Source organism: Eschscholzia californica, unplaced genomic scaffold (genome assembly GCF_041429995.1).
Source record: "Eschscholzia californica isolate CP2 unplaced genomic scaffold, dmEscCali1.0.p SCAF_4, whole genome shotgun sequence".
In the NCBI taxonomy this organism is placed as follows: Eukaryota; Viridiplantae; Streptophyta; class Magnoliopsida; order Ranunculales; family Papaveraceae; genus Eschscholzia; species Eschscholzia californica.
This window is the reverse complement of record NW_028238461.1, coordinates 16,564,960-16,577,387: the sequence shown is the minus strand read 5'-3', so window position 1 is coordinate 16,577,387 and position 12,428 is coordinate 16,564,960. Positions and strand designations below refer to the sequence as shown.

General features: G+C 36.5%; 1 protein-coding gene and 1 pseudogene across 2 annotated transcripts; one reads left to right on the top strand and one right to left on the bottom strand.

The window, feature by feature from the left end:
• Positions 1 to 770: 770 nt before the first annotated feature.
• On the top strand, positions 771 to 2,397 carry LOC147543238 (protein ASPARTIC PROTEASE IN GUARD CELL 1 pseudogene; annotated as a pseudogene). Its single transcript, XR_015224006.1, has one exon. The product of XR_015224006.1 is annotated as a protein ASPARTIC PROTEASE IN GUARD CELL 1 pseudogene (transcript).
• Positions 2,398 to 2,785: 388 nt separating this feature from the next.
• LOC147543237 (ultraviolet-B receptor UVR8-like) lies at positions 2,786 to 10,043 on the bottom strand. Its single transcript, XM_086637663.1, has 11 exons — positions 9,677 to 10,043; positions 9,444 to 9,588; positions 9,244 to 9,354; positions 9,102 to 9,162; positions 8,876 to 8,994; positions 8,129 to 8,214; positions 7,837 to 8,038; positions 5,251 to 5,304; positions 4,207 to 4,317; positions 4,019 to 4,075; positions 2,786 to 3,141 (listed from the first exon to the last, which is right to left on the bottom strand). Exons 1-11 carry the CDS (start codon positions 9,706 to 9,708, stop codon positions 2,929 to 2,931), a joined length of 1,191 nt encoding a protein of 396 aa, XP_086493789.1. The 5' UTR covers positions 9,709 to 10,043; the 3' UTR covers positions 2,786 to 2,928.
• Between the last annotated feature and the right edge of the window lie 2,385 nt (positions 10,044 to 12,428).

Sequence of the window (12,428 nt, the reverse complement as noted above, 5' to 3'; positions counted from 1 at the left end):
ATCATTTGACTTTTAAATCCCAAAAATGTATTTATGAAAAACAAAAGGAACTCTTATGATAAAACAATATTTTTCAAAAAATCATAGATAACAACACTACTTTTATTTAGTGAAACTTTTGTTACCACCGGACACCGGTATATCACAAGTCTTCCAAAAATATTGTTTTATGTAAATTTAAAGTAAGGCCATCACTTTATAGACAATATAATTTTATACGTAGAAGATATTTTAAGGAAATTTAATGTGGATGAAATTTTTTTCTAAAAGAATAAAGTTTTATATTTTAAGTAAAGACCAACCATCTCTTTTAAATTTAGATGAATGTCTTTGTTATCTTCATCTCCACCACCACAAGCATTACCTACCACCACCATGACCAATTATCTCTCTTTCTGTTTTATCTTTTTCGCATTTCTTTTTTGTCCCTTCTCTCTTCGGAAAGTAGAGAAATCACTCTATTGTGTGAATTACTTAGTTATTTATTTTTAGGGCGTTTATACGATGTCCTCTACCTAACAAAAATAAATTAATGTCTTGTACTTGATTGAAGAATTAAAAAAAAAATATATTGTCCACTTAAAATTTTTACTATTTATGTAGGGTTGCTCTTCAAAAATAGAAAAGACTTATGAATTATCATGTTAAGGAAAATTTCACATACCCACAATAAAGCCAAAGTAATAGAGTAGAGCTCCCACCCATAAAAACCATATCACTTATTTCACCTTCATCACTCTCTCTTTCTCTGCAAGACTGCAACAACAATAATGGCAAAACTAGGGTTTCATCTTTGTCTATGTTTACTACTAACCTTCTTCACATCTTTTGGTATCTCTAGAATTCAAGTACTTGAAGACCCAAAAACTACAAATATTCTTGATGTCTCTGCTTCAATTCAAAAAGCTCATGAAATTCTCTCCTTTGATCCTTCTTCATCTCAAATTCTCCAACAACAAGAAGAACAAATCTTTTCTTCAATCCCCTCTGATTCTTCATCATCATTTAGTCTAGAACTTCGTTCTAGAGATACCCTTCTCAAATCTAATCACAATGATTACATAACTCTCACTTTAGATCGACTCAAACGTGACTCGGTCCGAGTCAACTCACTCAACACAAAACTTGAACTTGCCATCCATGGTGTGAAAAAATCTGATCTTAAACCATTAATTGTAGAAACAGAGACCGATTCAGGAACCGATTCAAAAGGTGGAAATCTACTACAAGGTCCGATTATATCTGGAATGAGTCAAGGAAGCGGTGAGTACTTTTCCCGAGTTGGAATCGGTCGTCCTCCTAAACCACTTTATATGGTTTTAGATACAGGTAGTGACGTCACTTGGGTACAATGCGCACCTTGTACGGACTGTTACAGTCAATCCGATCCGATATTTGAACCTCGTTCTTCGACGACATATTCGCCTCTTTCGTGTGAAACGAAACAGTGTAAGTCTCTCGATATATCGGCGTGTCGTAACGGTTCTTGCCTTTATCAAGTATCATATGGCGACGGTTCTTATACTGTTGGTGAGTTCGTCAGTGAAACCCTAACATTTGGTAAGACCTCTGCCGATAAAATTTCGATCGGTTGTGGTCATGATAACGAGGGTTTGTTCATTGGCTCGGCTGGTTTGTTAGCACTCGGTGGCGGCTCACTCTCATTTCCAGCTCAGGTTAAAGCTTCGTCTTTCTCGTATTGCCTAGTTGACCGAGATTCTAACCGAGCTTCAACTATTCAATTTGGGTCAGGACCCGATGCAACCAACGGGGTTACTGCTCCGTTACTGCGTAACCCTAAAACGGACACTTTTTACTACGTGGGATTAACCGGGATGAGTGTCGGTGGTGTTAAATTAGATATTCCTCAGTCAGTCTTTGAAGTTGACCAGTCAACAGGAAGTGGTGGAATCATAATTGACTCAGGAACGGCTGTGACTAGACTACGAACAGAGGCGTATAACGCTTTAAGAGACGCGTTTGTTAAGGGAACCCAACATTTAACGGCAACCAAAGGGTTTGCGCTATTTGATACTTGTTACGATCTATCATTTCAGACGACTGTTACTGTTCCGACGGTGGGATTCATATTTTCTAGTGGGAAATCTTTGGTTTTACCGGCTAAGAACTATTTGGTTCCCGTTAACTCGAATAAGACTTTTTGTTTTGCGTTTGCTCCTACTAGGTCGACGTTATCGATAATCGGTAATTTGCAACAGCAAGGGACACGTGTCAGTTTTAATCTAGCTAAATCTGTTTTTGGGTTTTCACCAAATAAATGTTGAAAAGATATGTAAATTGTGGAGCCACTTAATGGGGTTAGGTTTATATTTAATGGTTGTTATTATGAAAGATAGTTCCTTTTTATGAGAATAATTCAGTCTGTTGTGTAGTCAATTTCTTAAATTTAGGTCATGTCTGCTTTTTTTTCTTCTTTATTTAAATCAAATCTGAAATGTAATTCGTGTCAGACTTGACTAGATTTTGCATCTGAATTAAGAGTTACTGTCTGAAACGATGTTTGCCCGACTAATACAGATTAGTGAAGTCGGACAAAATAGAGTCAGACGAGACAAGTTCAAAGAAAAACAATATGCCATAAGAATTGGATAAATTTTGAAGATGAGCTAAAGTCTTGGAGCCAACCTGCACAAGGAACAGAGAAAAGAGCAACCAAAAACCAGATGACTTTGGTGCCCAAGTTCTGCTTGAAAGCCTGCACCTGAAACCCTAAAATGCCTTTCAAGAGAAAAAAAAATTACTTGAATCCAATGGCAGAAATACATAACCAAATAAAGTTTTTCTGTTTAATATTTTGCATCTCAGATTCTCAATACATTACTTCATTTTAGGTTTATTTCCTTTTATAATCGTACAAAGTTTGTATACCCAGCTATATTGGGTGGGTTAAGTTTAAGTATGGAAAATTCATGGCAACTCTTCTGATTCCTCCTCTTCACGAGCCTCTGGCACGGCTAATGCAAGTGTATGACGTCCACCACAAGCTACAAGCTTGGCACACCAGTGTACTTCTTCATCGTCACTGTCATTTATTTGTGGTAGTGTTATTGGTACTATCATGGGGTGACCAGTTGTCACCTTCTTCCCATATCCAAGACGTCCATGGTCTCCTCGCCCAAACTGCATTTCAAAGAAACAAACCGAGTTTTTTAACCGAACTGCATTTAAAAGAAAGAAACAAATTGAGTCTTTTAACGAATTAAACTTTTACACTAGAAACCAAGTAATTTAGCCTAGTTCAGACATTATGAGGTCTAACGGCAATCGGAACAAGGTAGAGGAATCATAATAACTGCGTTTCAAAGACATTATGTATAACCTTACGAAGTTATAAGTTGAGATGCACCAACTATGTGATTCTACCACAGATTTATAAATGATATGATCTTCGGTGCAATTTGCGATGCGAAAATAGTTTCATATTGAAAAAAGTACTTGAATAAGTAAGAGTATTATATTAAGGTCATCTCCGCTCATTGCCAATTGGTTTTGAGTTGGACAATCACACACTTAACATGGTATCAAAGGAAGGCGTATACGGCCACGCCTGCTCCACATCACCCAACAAATAGAACACATGAGGGGCGCGTGAGAGAAGACCAACATGGGCAGATGGTACTCCTAGTAACAAACAAGGTCCTCTTCACTCATTGCCAATTGTTTTGGACGACCACAAACTGAACAAAAATAACAACACTCAAATCACAATTTTCTGCATAATCTATTGTACGTGTGAGTAACCTGAATCAGCATAATTCATAAAATCAACTAAGGTTCTGGCAGTTTCCTTCATTTTCTTGAAGTTGCATTTTTCTTGTTTGTTCTAATTGTTTGCCGCTGAACCCATTTATACTTTTTACGCCAACACTAGTGAACAGAGGGGGTCTGAAACAGGATAGATGGGCAAGGCAGTGGCATTCCAGTTGCTGGAATTCAGGCACTCATTTTGATTTCGTAAACAAGGGTCTTGGGAAGCTTTCAGGGAAAAGCTACTCACCGAAAACATTCGCCCCTCACGTGTTAATGCAACAGAGTGTGTGCCTCCACAAGAGACCTGGATATACACATCAATCCACGTTAGAAAACTCAATATGGTAATTGACAACACCAGAGAAATCGTTAATTGATTGATCAAGTAACCATGAGGATGTGTTAAAATAAATTGCTGGTTAGAAGTTGAAGCACCTGAATAATGTGTTCTCCAACTAGAAGTTGAACCTTCTGGGGCACCATTTTACTGCTCTTGTCGTCTCCAAATCCAAGCCTCCCATGCTCTCCTCTTCCCCATCCATATACCTGCCAGGGCAACATTAGAGTATCAAACGAATGACTTGTGCTGATAACGGTCTGAATTTCTTTAAGATCATTTTTTCTTGCTTTAACAAATAAATCACATGAAACTCAAATTGTACTCCACCAAAGAACAAGAGTTGGGGCAACGACTCCTCAAATTCAAAATGTTTGCACTGGAATTTCTTGTAGTGTGCGATAGAGTGATAGTTTGTGATATTAAACAACTGTTCTGATATTCTGTATATCAGGGATAATATCCGTAATTAACACTAACAAAATCAAGTCAACCTCCAAACACCCACAGATATAGCATCGAAGAATATGATGGCCTTGATGGACTAGTGACCTCCACGACATGCACGATCCTGGTGGTTCAATAAGCTTACAATATCCAATTACTGAGGAATATGGGCATCTCAAACCTAATAAAATCAATTTCTAAGGGAGTACTTGTAGGAGTTCATCAGAAACTCTAAATGACCTGCATACCGAATTTACTTGGCAGGCAGATCAGTGTTTGTTAGAAGTGAAGTCACCAGAGGATTCCGTTAGCTCGTGTACCGTGTACGTAGATGTAAATGCTACCCTTCACTTGGGCTTTTGCTTTTACAGGATGAGCAACTCCAAATTTGAGAGATCTCATCAGGTTGGAGCCATAAATTTTTTATTAGCGAAATATCTTCTACTGTGGTACCAGTTTTCACCGTCTTACAAGATTGCAAGACCGTGTCCAAAATAATGAATGTTGATTATCATTTTTCTGCAACGTTGAAGGCTTGAAGCAATATATTTTATATGGCAGTCCAAATAAAAAAAAGAACGAGTACGGGTATGGATTACATGGGTACAATACCCCTATAGTGAAAGACTAGTAAAGTGGTTCATTTGCTAAAAACAAAAGTAACTAAACTGAACTGAAAATAGAGAAATCCACACCTCTCCCTCATTAGTCAATGCAGTAGAATGCCATCCTCCAGCTGCAATATCAACCTGTAGACACGAGTCATGACTAAGCATAAACCCTTGCAATATCTTGAGTACAGGCATAATATGGTACATCTAATCGTGTGGACCCTCCACTAACATAGTAACACACATATAGTCAATGGACTACATTCAATATATTGACCACGGGCCCAAGGAGCATCATTTATTTTACTATTTTATCACGAAACTTCTATTTTGCATCCCTTTTACTTGTGTAATGGACTATATTCAATATATTGACCACGGTCCAATAGAGCATCATTTTCTTTTGAAACTTAAGGAGCATCATTTATTTTACTATTTTATAACGAAACTTCAAATATGCATCTCTTTTTTACTTTGTGTCCTATAGGCACACTTTATGCCTCTTTCCTATTCCATTTTCCGATAAAAACAAGAGACCAACACATCTTCAATCAGAAACCTTCAACTGGAACTAATAGTACAACCAAGTATCTGCTATCGTGTTTATTTTAAAAAGAATAGTCTCCCTTGATTGTGTTATTTGGTAATCATATTGGGGTTCAACACTTTAACCGTTTCAAAACATTAAACCTCCAACTCCAAACAATGTTCAGAAAAACATTTTTTTTCTGCCTCAATGCGGTTTTCTTTGACAATGCAAGGCGGTAAAGAGGTTTAGCTTTAATTTCATATATTTTAATGCAAGGAATAAAATGTCGACATATTTCGGTCGAAATGACCGAAACATGTCCTAAATTCACATCATCGAAACGAAATTTCCACCGAAATCTGATACGAAATTTCGAAACTGAGATTTAGGTTTAGGGTTTCGAAAGATTCTAAAATCAGAAACTCATATAATACCTTAGTCGTTTATCTTTTACCTATCTGTTAATTTGTTTCATCTTTCTTGACTACTTCTCAAATATTTTGTTCTGCAAGAGATTCTTCTCTTCTTTAGGTGATCTTTAACTTTAGATTTCGATTTTAGGAATTTAGTTTGGGATTTGAAAGAAAATCTAAAGAGAGAAGAAGAGGGAACAGTCGAAACCGACTGAGAAGTCTTAGAAATAGGGATTAAGGGTTGTATTTAAGGGGAAAACAATTTTTACTACAAAACAAGTATGTTATGTTTTATTTTTTGTTAGCCCCCTAACTATTACTATTATAGCAGATTGGATCCTAAGCTAACTGTTTTAGGTTTACCTCTGAAAAATAATTCAATGTACCCCCTAAACTAACTGTTTAATTGCAGATAAGCACCTAACTTAACTGTTTTAGTACTAATAGAGTTAAATAACTCAATTTACCCCCTAAACTAATTGTTTTATTGTAGATTAGTACTGAACTTAATTGTTTTAAAACTGTTTTATCATTCCGGAAATTTGTAAAATTTCCACACAGAGCGAAACGTGTCCACTTTTGGACCGACCGAAATTTCCATCGAAACCGACATTTCATTCCTTGTTTTAATGTAAGCTTAGTATTTTATTCTATTAATCGTATATTCCATTACATTTGTTTGTAGTACTACAACAAGATTAGTTTTTTTCTAAAGTTAAGGGATATGAATGTTTTGGGTCATTTATATCATTTTGATTGCCGCTACAAGTTAAAGAAAAGAGAGGTAAAAGACAAAAAAAACGTCACTTTTCACTAAAAGCGGCAACAACATTTGTCATTTCACTGACTTGTTGCTTAAAAGGATAATTGACTGTTGTGGATGCATACGCCTCTTTACTGCATAAAGAGGTGTAAGTTCTGATGCGGTAAACCTATATTTCACCTCGAGGCATGCGCATCTCATGCACCTTTTTAAACACTGCCTCCAGGTCTATCTGAATAACAAAGTTGTTCACCTTTTGTCATATTGTGTTATTCGGTCTTGTAGAGTTTCAGCGTTCCTAACTCTGCATGGCATGTAAAATATCTACAAGCCCCAATGTCAAATTGGGATACTAACTTTTATGTTTCAGTGCCTTAAGTGCATCCAATGTTTAAAAGGTGCAAAAGATGTGCATTAATGCGTACAATTAAAGGCAAAATAGAGGTTTATCGCACCAAAATTTATGTGTTGGTTTTGCAGTGATTTTCTTTGTTTTTATTTAACTTCCAGAGGTAGTCAAAAAGGGTAGAAGTGACCAAAAGCATTCATATCCTTTAACTTTACTATTAATTTTTTTGTAATACTACAAACAAATTCAATAAAATATACTATTAATAGAATAAAATACTATTACTATATTAAAATATATGAAGTTGCAGCTACTTCTCTTTACCGCCTCGAGGCACTGTCTCGCATTGTAAAAAAACGCATCGAGGTGGAAAACCGCTTTTTCAAACATTTGACGAATCACCTAATCAGTTGAAGAAATACTATTTCGCCTGACCATTGCCACAAATAATTGCCAAAAGAGTTCTGTTTTCGGGGACTTATTTTTCTTAATTGGTGGAGAAAAGCATAATATACTTCTATTCCTTATCCTATAATTATGCACAGAAGTGGAAATAATGGTATAAAAAAGTAAATCTAGGCGTAGGACGATAAGAATCAGGGTTCAGATTGCAAACCAGAGTAAGACCAGAAAGCCCCTGAACCGGAACAGGTTGTGATCTTGGTTGTGTATCGCCAGTTCCAAGTTGTCCGTACTCGTTATTACCCCATGCCCATAATATGCCTTCTTCTAAGAGTGCCAAATTATGGAATGCACCAACAGCTATAAGCCTCACCTTTTCAAGACCTTGTACTCGCACAGGAGTAGAAATCTGTTTTCTGTAACAGTAAAAGGCATCCATAAGCACAGCACTAAGTATATGACCAAAACTGAAGTAAACGTAAATGTTAGTAAGTCCAAAGACGCACATATCACCAGGAGGCCATGGCTGACCCCATGTCCACACATGCCCGCCCTGTGTAAGCACCACCGAGTGAGTACCCCCAGCAGCAACCTGATACATAAGCAGTTCAAAATCTTTAAGTACTGTTATACAAACGGCAAATCGGACTACCAAATGAACAATTTCCGGAGGACAAAAAAGGAGCAGATATCATCAAGTTTACAAACACCATTGGTCTAAAGAAAGAAAGTAAACAAAGGAGGCTCCTTAGTTTTATTGATCTTATGAACTTAAATATGTGGAGATACAAAACATTACGAGCTTTATAATGTTTAACCATTCCTAAGTATTAAGGCCCCCAAAGATATTAAACACAAGTTTGCAGCGCTTGTGGCAGCCGCCATTCAAATGGAACAAGACACCCTCTCGGTCTTAAATTTTACGTTCATTATGGAAATGATTTCATGGACACACACAAAAGAATTTTCTTATAAAAAATGGTTTTAGATGTAAAGCTCGTAAGATGTAAGATAACTGACCACATAATAGTGTAAATTAATTTTTCTTATGCGAACATTTAGGTGTAAATACTAAAATACTCACTTTATGATTCCAAAATGTTATTAACATATGTAATATGAAATTATGAATTCAGTTAGCCAATACCCAACTTCAACTACACTGACTATTTTCATCTCCAAATCACCTATTTCTATGTCATTGAAGTTATTTCAAAGACCCATCGACTTAAAAGAGTTGTGTATGATATCACCTGGCGAACTTTGAGCTTTGGAGCACAACGCTGAGGAATCACAATATCTCTCCTCAAAGCTCTACCACTATCATCCTTCTTCTCAGGTTCCTCACCACATTGACCATACTCATTTCCACCTGCATCATTTGCTTCTTGTCAATATACAAACACATAAAGCCAAATACCAATAGTTCATATTATCCAATTAGAAACAACAATATAAGTGAAGTTATAGTGTACAAACCCCAAGCATAAGCTCGGCCTTGATCGTCAACAGCTAAGCAATGCCATCCACCAATGGCAGCCTGAATTGAAAAATAACCATCAAAATACCAAATTAATTTCGAATTGAGTTGAAATACTTACTTAAAGGATATATATTTTACCTGAACAATCTTAACATTTGCAAGTGCTTTAACTTGGCTAGGTATATTTTCAGTTTTGGTTTCTGGTGGGTGGCCTAAAGTTCCTCTTTGATTCCATCCCCAAGTAAACAACTAAAAAAGAAGAAAAATCAAACTAAACCCATTAACATCAAATAGAAAAAGAGAAAAGATGATCAAAGTAGAAGGAAGAAAGAAACAACCTTTCCATCATCACAGATGGCAAGTGAATTTCTACTACCAGCAACAACAGAAGAAACATTTTCAGATTGAAGAGAGTTGATTGAGCAAACCCATTCTTTCTCTTCATTGTCACCAATACCTAACTGTCCATCTTCTCCTGAACCCCTGCAAACATGAAAGAAACAGTGAAAAGGGTAAGATGCATAATAGCGACTGAGAGAGAGAGGGTTTAGGGTTTAGGGTTTTCACAAACCAAGCTAAGATAATGGGGTTTTTGGAAGCCATTGGGCAACAAAACAGAGATAAATAGGAGAGCTTTTTAGGAGTCCAGTAAAGAAAAAGAGAGACGATTGAGAGAGAGAGAGAATATGATGTATTTATAGTGCAAGTGATTCACGAGTGGATTGTCTACTCAAATGTGCAGCTGCGACAGCACACAATCATATAGTGTTAATGGTGGTTTTTCTAAAGCACCTCCCTGGGGGCATCCAAGATTTTTGGGTGAAATTTTTTGCGATGCACGTAGACTCCACCGTTTCTTCTTTTCACGCGCGCAAAGGTCGTCAGTTGATGTCATCGTCTCAACCAAGTCTTCTTTACATTATCAACATCACGGTATCATTACAAAAGTGTTTACCGTCTCATTATAATCAGTTTCTTTCTCTGCTTACATTTTTCGAAACATTATTACGAAACTTTTGAATTCTTTTTATTTGAAATTATCTTTGACATGTCGATGTGAAAAGTACATAGTAGTCTTTCCACATCTGAAAATATTTCAACGACGTGTTAATTAGTGCAAGTTCACGAACCATCACACACTTGGTGTTTAGTTAGGAGGGAACAAGGTCCTCATACGGTTAAGAGCCTACATGTATTGGTTTGTTGCATCTTCATTCATAAAATTAAGCGTCTTGTTTAAGAATCTCAATGTAGAAGTTACCCCAACAGATCTCAAGCAATGGTTTTTTAAAGCGGTTGACTTTATATGTATAGTCGAGCATCAACACGGTATGGACGTACTTCAATAGTAAAATTGAATCACGATGTGCTCAAAATAGATGTGTTACTTCATCCATTTCTTCATTCCTTGGAAAATGATAAATGTACTTGTGTTGTGTTCCTCCAACATCTCAGTCAAGTGTTGCATTGGATTTCTTCCTTCTCGCTTACTTTACGTATTTTCAACTGTGCACTCTACATGGTTTTCAATATTGAGGTATTATCCTTAAATGTCCCATAGAGTTGCAAAAAGAATTTGGGATGGTTTCCTCCAATTTCGTTATCTTTCAATAACAGTTTTTTCATTGGTTTCCTTTTTTTGGGTAGGTGATTAGATATTGAACCAAGTCCTTCTTGTCATGTGAACGGTGTACCTCACTTCCTTCCCAACATAGTTCTAACAGGGGTTTTGTCTCAACCTTTCCTGTTAGTTGATTTGTCTATCAGAACTAGTTATGCCTTCTTCCGATATCCTTAACCCTTGCGATTAACTCGTCTCGAGTTTGAAACACATTTCAGACAAAAATCCAACATCAACACCAAGTACGCACCCTTCCTTGGGAGGATTTCCAAAAATCCAAGATTTCACAAATAAGAAATTTGAGACATATTAAGGTTTGGGGTCTGCCAAAGAAAAAATAAATCAAACTTCTGTAATGTACTGGACAGTTTGAGACCAGTCGGGTCCAAACGGACCAGTTGACGCATTTGTGCTTACTAGGTACTGGACAGATCAGTCCGAATATGTAATCCAGATTCTTTTTTTTTTGCGCCACACTATACAATACGTATTCGAACAACAGCTAATGGTCTGTGGAATGTTTATATACCTCATCACAAACTTCTCCTTGCGTAGAAATCGGTCGAGAAGTGCCACTCCATGTAGATCCCATATTTTCGAACCCCATTTATCGTTATATCTATATAATAAAACAGAAGGGAAAACGATGACTGGGACAAACGTCCTTTTTTAATAAAGGATATTGTCTAGAAGCCCTTCTCAAAATTTTAAATATAGTCGTAGAAATAAAGTTACCTATTTAAAAAACAATAATCCTTTCCTTCTTAAAAATAAAATAACTAATTTAAGAAGAAAAAAAGAAACAAAATAAATTTCAGGGGTTAAAAAAAAAAAATTTAATCTCTCTCTCTCTCTCTCTCAGTAAAATAATAACTAATTTAAGAGAAAAGAAACAAAAATAATAATACAAAAAAAAATAATAACTAATAAAAATCTCTCTCTCAATAAAATACAACAATAAATTTCGTAACATTTGCTTGATACAAGTGTCTGTGCCCTAAGGCACGGGATATGCGCTAGTCTTCTTGTTAAAACACAATTCAATGGTGAATATCTCCCTCGAATTGATTATATTTGACTTGCTCTCGATGAGTATCGGTCCAAAAAAATGTCTATGGCAGTGGAATTTCACTTGAGGATTTTGAAAAAGATGGTTGTCAAGGTTTTTTGTAAAAGAAAAAGGTAGAAGAGAAAAACCGGGGGAACTTCACCCTTACACTATATACCGATTGTTGGATGCTTATAAAGTCCTCGAGTAATGACCAGGTCACCACATACCCAAGTCAGACCGAATTCCACTGGCTAGGCCTTGTGTCAGGTGCTTCGAGACGGGCTGAAAACTTAAACTTAAGACTTAAGAGGAAAGAAAAAAAAATTTAATCATAACTCCGTGTGACTTCCCCCTAAAAGACAAGGTAGGCAGAGTCCGGATGTCTAACCATCACCAACAAAATTGTCTGGGTACACAAGGGCGATCTTTCAATCCTATGAACTAATTTTGTGAAATATGTGTAGGCAAAAACTTAGTATATAAGTCAACACAACTCTCACACGAGTTTATCTTCTAGATAGCTATCTCGTTAATCGTCATGGCCCGAACAATATCAGTCACCATCTCGGAGAGGAACACACCCCTAGTTCTTTATCGTGGTCCTCTCCACGAGCATGCCTAGTTCTTTATCATTGTCCACAATCTTATTAC

Bases quoted from the DNA above. Each gene is read 5' to 3' on its own strand.
- LOC147543237 (XM_086637663.1), bottom strand. From the start codon at position 9,708: ATGGCTTCCAAAAACCCCATTATCTTAGCTTG. The intron at 8,995-9,101 runs GTTTGTACACTA...CAAATGATGCAG, and splicing joins AGGCCGAGCTTATGCTTGGG to GTGGAAATGAGTATGGTCAA. The intron at 8,039-8,128 runs GTGCGTCTTTGG...TTACTGTTACAG, and splicing joins CCATGGCCTCCTGGTGATAT to AAAACAGATTTCTACTCCTG.